The sequence below is a fragment of the Sinocyclocheilus anshuiensis genome, unplaced genomic scaffold (assembly GCF_001515605.1).
Source record: "Sinocyclocheilus anshuiensis isolate Anshui unplaced genomic scaffold, SAMN03320099.WGS_v1.1 scaffold86, whole genome shotgun sequence".
Lineage (NCBI taxonomy): Eukaryota > Metazoa > Chordata > Actinopteri > Cypriniformes > Cyprinidae > Sinocyclocheilus > Sinocyclocheilus anshuiensis.
Genome location: NW_015547662.1, coordinates 1,085,176 through 1,093,696, shown reverse-complemented (window position 1 = coordinate 1,093,696; position 8,521 = coordinate 1,085,176). Strand labels below are relative to the sequence as shown.

Genomic DNA, 8,521 nt, shown 5'->3' with positions numbered 1-8,521 from the left:
AGATAGATAGATAGATAGATAGATAGATAGATAGATAGATAGATAGATAGATAGATGAGAAATTAGGAGTTGGCCAAGCTTGTTGACTTGGTTAGTGGCTTAACCTTATCTTTAGCTCCTGCTTTTGTTATTTACTTGTCCTGCACCCCTTTCTGCTGGAACAAGCAGATGTAATCTGAGTGAGTGAGTAGTTGGTGAGCATGTTAATAGTGTTAGGCTATAGGCAGGGTGCCGTTCTGGTCCGGCTCAGCTGCACATGCATTTGATGGATCACTCTGCTGTCAGATCAATTTTTAGAAATGCATTGGAACCGGAGAGACAACGAGAGAAAGAGTGAGCAAGACAGGGAAGGATAGAGAGGGATGGTCAGGGGTGGAGTTAATCGGGTACGGAACCACACCAAGAGATATAAAAGGGAGGACATATGAAGACACTGGGGGTGAGAGATATACGACGATACCACCACAAGAGAATGCCAGAAAAAAGATGGGCTAAAATGGTATTGCTAAAGTATGCGTGGGAGACTGAAAGGTTTAAAAAAAATGTAGTGAAAACTATCCGATATTTCCCTCTCCATCGCCCTTGATATTTATAGCTGATGAGGACTTGAGGCTAGAGAAAAAGAATGATCTCTTTCACCCATGTGCTGAAACTGGTGGAAACTGACTATTAACTACACTCCTCCACAACAACTAAAACCCACTTTTTTCGATTTGCGCACCACAAATATGTAGAAAATGTGCACATACTCACTCTTCACCACAACAGGAGCAACAAAGGTCATTATTACCAGTGTGTTAGAGAGAGAGCTATTGCTAAGGCAGGGTTAGATGTGTATCAATGCTGAAGAGTAATAATGAATAATTATATAATTATTGTTGATTGAATAATGATATAATTATTATTAATTAATCACAAAATTTTGGGCCACATCGTGCAACCCAAAGAAGGAAAAAGTAAACCTGGAGCTTAAAAACAAAATGAAACGTTACATTACGTTACGATACGATACAATACAATATGATTAGATACAGTTAGATACGATTAGATGTTAGATTAGATTGATTGATTGATTGAAGTTGCAGCTTAAGTTCATTATTTGGAGTTTCTTTAGCTGGTTTTAGAGGGGTTTTTGGGTATTTTTTATTTATTTTTTTGTCCCAGCTGGGAATATGCTCACTAGTGCTACCAAACTGTGCAACTTCTTTCATTCTTACATTTTTTCGATCAAACATGTAGTCTCATCCACAAACTTTACTGCATTGCTTGAGCCAAAATAGTTGGACATGCTCAAACAAACAGAACAATGTTTTGAAAGACTCAGTGTTTATATTCCTTTGGAAATCTACCTACGAATGGTCTGTACATAGTTGTCTCTGCACAACTGAGATAGGAGAAAATATTTTAACATGGAAAAATTACCTCTACAGCACCCATTTTCTAAAGAACTAGAAAATAAAAAGTCCTTTGTTGCATTTAAATAAAAGGTTCCTTTTCTGACATCAGGCTGTAAACCCTTTTTGCTTTAATTGGAACATTTATTTTTAAGAGTGAATAGTGTGGTGGAGATTTGAGAGTTGTTGCAGAGTGTTTGGAGGAAGTTTAAGAAGAGTTTTCTCGAGCTGTAGAGCTGGCTAAAGGGAGTTTTGAGGTTACAGAGGAAAAAGTAAACCTGGAGCTTAAAAACAAAATGAAACGTTACATTACGTTACGATACGATACAATACAATATGATTAGATACAGTTAGATACGATTAGATGTTAGATTAGATTGATTGATTGATTGAAGTTGCAGCTTAAGTTCATTATTTGGAGTTTCTTTAGCTGGTTTTAGAGGGGTTTTTGGGTATTTTTTATTTATTTTTTTGTCCCAGCTGGGAATATGCTCACTAGTGCTACCAAACTGTGCAACTTCTTTCATTCTTACATTTTTTCGATCAAATTTTGTAGTCTCATCCACAAACTTTACTGCATTGCTTGAGCCAAAATAGTTGGACATGCTCGAACAAACAGAACAATGTTTTGAAAGACTCAGTGTTTATATTCCTTTGGAAATCTACCTACGAATGGTCTGTACATAGTTGTCTCTGCACAACTGAGATAGGAGAAAATATTTTAACATGGAAAAATTACCTCTACAGCACCCATTTTCTAAAGAACTAGAAAATAAAAAGTCCTTTGTTGCATTTAAATAAAAGGTTCCTTTTCTGACATCAGGCTGTAAACCCTTTTTGCTTTAATTGGAACATTTATTTTTAAGAGTGAATAGTGTGGTGGAGATTTGAGAGTTGTTGCAGAGTGTTTGGAGGAAGTTTAAGAAGAGTTTTCTCGAGCTGTAGAGCTGGCTAAAGGGAGTTTTGAGGTTACGGAAAGGTTGGGGAGTTTTCACAGCGGATGTGCTTGAGGTCTTTAGTTGAGTAGATGCATGCTGAGAGACTGTGAATTAAAAAGCAAAAGGAAGATGTGACTGACTGATGGAGCTTGTGGAAGAATTGACAACCTTTTGTCCACTTTTTCCTCATCCCACGTATATTCTCCCGTCCAGTACCACTTCTCCCTCTCTAGTTTTGTTGTAAAACATAGCAAGCTGCCTTGTTGACTACTGCCTACATAGACAGTTGTCTTCTAAAGTAGCATTATAATCATAATAGTGTGTTATGAACAATTTACATTTACAGTTTTCCATTAGCATGTTGGGGTTATTACAATTTTAACAGTTTTTTATTTTGAAAGTGAAAAGTGAAAGTGAAGTGACGTGTGACCAAGTATGGTGACCCATAGTCGGAATTTGTGCTCTGCATTTAACCCATCCAAGTGCACACACACAGTAGTGAACACACACACTGTGAACACACACCGTTAGCAGTTGAGGGTTCGGTGCCTTGCTCAAGGGTCTCACCTCAGTCGTGGTATTGAAGGTGGAAGAGAGCACTGGTTATTCACTCCCCCCACCAACAATTCCTGCCGGACCTGAGACTCGAACCCGCAACCTTCGGGTTTCAAGTCCGACTCTCTAACCATTATTTATTCATATTCTAATAATTTATTCCTGTGATGCAAAGCTGAATTTTCATTATCATTACTCCGGTCTTCAGTGTCACATGATCCTTCAGAAATCATTCTAACATGCTGATTTGGTCCACCATTTATTAATTCTAATTATAAATTATTTAGCATAATAAAAAATTGCGGTTTCTCCAGTTTTTATTTCTTCATTTAAGACTTTTCTTGCACCTAAATATGCTGTTATTTCAATCATCTGTCATCTTTTTTATATAAATATCTTCATTTTCACATTCCTATACCAGGACTCTTGTTTTATTGTTTTGTTTCACTGTCAGTTAGTTAAGCAATGCTTAATTAATAATGCATGGAAAAGCATTGACATGATTCTCTTACACAAACAGAAGATAAACTGCAGAGAAACTAATTGGATCAAAGAAAAAGTCAATGAAACAGTGCATTTATACATTTAAAGTGTATTTGTTCAATGCGCATTGGAAGTTGTTGCTTTCTTCCTCTTGTAAGCCACCACAACTACATTAAAGAAGAAAGACTTGTGAACATTAAGAAATGTGAAACCAATTCAATCTCTTTTTGTTCTTTCTTGCTAGATGACTCAGGAGCAGTACATCCTGGCATCTCAGCCAAACCCCCTCCAAAGGCCGGGATGTGCTACTGTGTACCCGGTGGGGATTTATGGCTGGCGAAAGCGCTGTCTCTATTTCTTCATCCTCCTGCTCCTCGTCACCATGATTGTCAACCTAGCCTTGACCATCTGGATTCTAAAGGTCATGAACTTCACCGTGGTGAGCACTTCTCTGTCTCTTATTGTTTTCCTCTCTTGCTTATAATATTTATTTGTTTTCCAGGGCACGCTAATGCAAGCATCACTGTTAGTTAGTATTGATTAAACTTATGGCCAACCCCTAAGTATTAAACATTGGTGCATAACTCGTCCTGTGTTATGGGCATGAATTATACCACAAATCAGGTATTTTCTTGAGCAGAGATGTGCTATTACTCCCATTGTCTTGCACTTAAGGAAGGATTTAAAGGGGTCATATGATGCGATTTCAATTTTTCCTTTCTCTTTGAAGTGTTACAAGCTCTTGGTGCATAAAGAAGATCTGTGAAGTTGCAAAGACTAAAGTCTCAAATCCAATGAGATATTCTTTATAAAAGTTAAGAGTCAACCACACCTCACCGTGGACGAAGCGGAGTCCAGCCCGGGGTCGTCACACGTGGTTGCCGCACGCCCACCGGCCGCTCCTTCGTCGAATCCGCTGGCCTCCGCGCACTCAAGCCCGCCGTGTGTTTCGATGTGAAAGCAAAACTACTTTGTTTGGCCTTCCAAAAGAGGAGTCTCACGCTTGAGGTATTCGGCCAATCACAACGCACTGGATAGCGGGCCAATCAGAGCACACCTCGCTTTTCAGACCGATGAGCTTTGTAAAAATCAGACCACAGCAGAACACTGTAGACCAATAATAATATGAAATATAAATAAAATATATATTTTAGCTAATTTTAATATATTTTCTAATCTTAATCAAACTGCCTATATTAATTTGTTTTTAATGGCCAGATCAGAAATAGAATCTTAAATAAAATAGTAAAATAAAATAGAATAAAATAAAAAATAAAAAATTTATAATAAAAAAAAAATAAATAAAGCAAAAGTCAAACTGTATGATTTACACCAATGAAAGTTTGTTAAAGGGATAGTTCACCCAAAAATGACAATTATGTCATTAATTACTCCCCCTCATGTCGTTCCAAACGTGTAAGACAAATTAAGATATTTTTGATGAAATCCGAGAGCTTTCTGACCCTGCAAAGACAGCAATGTTCAAGGCCCAGAATTAAGGACATCGTTAAAATAGTCCATGTGACATCAGTGGTTCAATCTTAATTGTATGAAGCTAGGAGAATAGCCGACTTTTTGTGCACAAAGAAAACAAAAATAACGACTTTATTCAACAATTTCACACGCAACAATGCATGCGTGTGATCCTGCTGACGCTAAAGCTGGCATTCTGACGTAGAACCCGGATGCGCTGCGCCTTGTTTACAAGCAAAGGAATGCACACACATACATCGTGGTACTGTCGTGAATTGTGGTGGAGACTGACAAGGAAGAGAAGAACTTGTTGAATAAAGTTGTTATTTTTGTTGCAATGTTCAAGGCCCAGAATTAAGGACATCGTTAAAATAGTCCATGTGACATCAGTGGTTCAATCTTAATTGTATGAAGCTAGGAGAATAGCCTACTTTTTGTGCACAAAGAAAACAAAAATAACGACTTTATTCAACAATTTCACACGCAACAATGCATGTGTGTGATCCTGCTGACGCAAAAGCTGGCATTCTGACGTAGAACCTGGATGTGCTGCGCCTTGTTTACAAGCAAAGGAATGCACACACATACATCGTGGTACTGTCGTGAATTGTGCTGGAGACTGACAAGGAAGAGAATAACTTGTTGAATAAAGTTGTTATTTTTGTTTTCTTTGCACACAAATTCAATACAAAAGTATTCTTGTAGCTTCATAAAATTAAGGTTGAACCACTGATGTCACATGGACTATTTTAACGGGCCTTGAATGTGTCAGTTGCATAGCGGTCTATGCAGGGTCAGAGAGCTCTTGGATTTCATAAAAAATATAGAAATGTATATAGGTTAGAAATACCCCCTAAATTGCACTTTGACTTTTGATAGTGTAGCAATACTCTGGAAACCACACAGAATATCTTAGCAAACCCCTGTCAACCACCCACAACACCCTAGAATTGTGGCAGTAAATTTAGCAAAGAAAAACACCACTCATATTCTTGAGAAATTGTAAAAATGTAGTTGTATCTGATTCTCAGCAACTTTGCATACATCTGTTGCTGTCAATCATTGTCCTAAATTCTCTGTCTCTTTCTAATTGTTTGAATGGCCTTACTCGGATGACCAGGTGTACTAGCTAGCAAGCATGAGGTCAGAGCACTTTATTTACCCAGCTGATTTGTCCTTGTTTAACAACATCTGCCACACATGCTGGCTATACAGAATTACAAAGTAGGGGCTGCCTGAATCAGCAGAGTCATGAACCTGCTCAAAAATGAACACTGTGGTTTGTCTGCCGAAAAGGCAAGACAAAATGAGAGGATTTTGTGGTTTTGTGTAAGTGTGTGTGTCTGTGTGATTTAGGCAGTAATGGTGTAAGAACTGGGAACTACAATACCTCTTTGCATGTGTTCGAGTCTCTGCTATTGTAACACATGACAGGCTCATGAAACCTCTTTACGGCGTGTGTGCTATGTGTGGTCTTAGGCCTGTGAAGCTGATTTCTTTCCATTGTGACTGTGAAAGGGACTATACCATGCAGAGATTTGTATCTTCAGACTTTCCATTATCTTGCTTAAACAATTGTTTGACCTGTATGGTGCCTCTCAGGTGGGTCTTTCCTCAACTAAAGTGGCAGACATTAATAAACCATATGGTTCATGACTACGTGTGTCACGAGAGTTTGGATTGAATGACCACATAAAGGAGATTTCTACCATTTTGATGTAGATCTAATATTCTGCACATGTTTCTGTGATGGGTAAGTGTAGGGGTAGGGTTTTGGGTTAGCTGATAGAAAATATCATTAAACTGATAGAAAAGCATTGGAAGTCTATGCAATGTCCTCACTAAAATATCCAAACAAACGTGTGTGTGTGTGTGTGTGTGTGTGTGAAATGTCACTGCAGGACATTTAACAACCTTATCTTGAAAAAGGTCAAATTATGGTATTTTAAAATACTTTAACATACAGTCATGAGAGTCTGCATGGGTCCTCCCTATCACATCATTTTTTTTTTCTTCTTCTGCATGTTTTTGCATGTTGGTCAAACCACAGGACTTTGATTTGGGAGTCTCAAATATTAAAAGCAGTAAATATTAGCAGTAAATCAGTATTTTTTTCCCCCTAAGAAATAATAACAAAAATGTATGTCAGTTTGTAAGACAAAATGTATGACAAAATGTATGTCACATAATGTGGCGATTAATTAATCTAATTAATCGCAAATTAATCACAAATCAAATTTGGCTGAGAAATTACTCCCAAAAGATCATTTAAAGTCATTGTTGTGTAAAGCATCAAACAGACATTACAAAAAATAGCTTCAGCAAGAAATATTTTGTTGGATATAATTTATTACATATACTCTTTTGGACCATGAGAGTGAGTAAATGATGACACAATTGTCATTTTTGGGTGGGTGAACTATACCTTTATTAATTTATTTTATTATTACTACTATGGAAATATGAAATTATTTCTTTAATTAAATGATACTCTAAATAATAAACTAAAACTGCCAGTAGGTGCTGGTAAATGTCTTAATGATTAAGTAATTGAGTCATTTATTCATTCATTTGATTCGTTCAAATGGCTGATTCATTCAGGAGTGAAGTAAATGGTTCTTTATGAATGGTCCATTGAATCATTATGTTACTCACCTATCGAGAAGAAACAAAGCAACCTCGGCGTCCGATCGCAGGCCTTCCCACTCCTTGAGCTCTCTCCAGCGCTGGAAATCTGATCCGATATTTACACGGGTCCTACTTCTTGCCTTATCATAAATCTTCTTTTGTTCCGCAGACGTTTTCCTCTTTTGTTTTTTAACCACCATCTCTATCTTTCTGTCACTCGGCTCGCTAATGTCCGTCCTGTGCACTGAAAGCTCTCGCCTCCATATCACGAGTAGACACGCCCCTTACTGCTGATTGGCTACAAGTTTGTTTTGCTATTCGGCCCAAATCAGTTTTCTAAAGCGTTTTTGAAAAATCGCTTACCCCACCTTTAAGAAATGAAATGCCGCTGTCTGTTGCTCGGAGACGAACAGTTCGGCTTTGTCTTTATATTTTCGTTGGCAAAATTCAGCAAAACCAACAACATTGTGTCTAAAATAACACAATATTAACTTCTTACTTACTGAACTGTTGTATAAGATCGGTATCACATTTGCACTTGTGTGATATTGCACTTAGGCCTATTGCTCGTGTGATATTGCTAACTAGGCCTATATGATGTAAATATGAGACAAAAACTCAAACAGGGCATTTTTGCCCCATATCTTGAATTTTCGGGACATTCTAACTACGTTCTCTAGGCTCCATCACACAGTGAGTTGTTGCCCTGCCTCATATTTGTCATCAATCAGCTGTATGAAATGCCAGATGACCCACGTAGGTCTGGGGTGGGGCAAGTGCGTTAAATTAGTGCTGGGCGGTATACCGGTTCATACCGAATACCGGTGTTTATTTTTGTTATGATCCGAATTTTTAAAATACCGCAATACGTATACAAAAAATACGTATGTCGCTTAAACAATGTTCAGAACGCGACACTGTTTGAAAGGGGTCCCTTTTCACTGTTGCACTATGGTGAGGGAACAGCTGTATGTGTTACTAAGCGTGAAAGTTCTGAAACTGAAGCTGTAGAACTAATAGAACGTGATGACACAGAAGAACTCATCCACA

The 8,521-nt window shown here is 37.8% G+C and overlaps 1 protein-coding gene across 1 annotated transcript in view; it reads left to right on the top strand.

Moving 5' to 3' along the window:
• Window positions 1–8,521, top strand: part of LOC107702328 (zeta-sarcoglycan-like) — a 189,711-nt gene that overhangs the window by 87,909 nt on the left and 93,281 nt on the right. Inside the window, exon 2 of the mRNA XM_016504608.1 lies at window positions 3,615–3,809. Within this exon, the coding sequence (XP_016360094.1) occupies window positions 3,615–3,809 (195 nt within the window). The remainder of the gene's footprint in view (window positions 1–3,614; window positions 3,810–8,521) is intronic.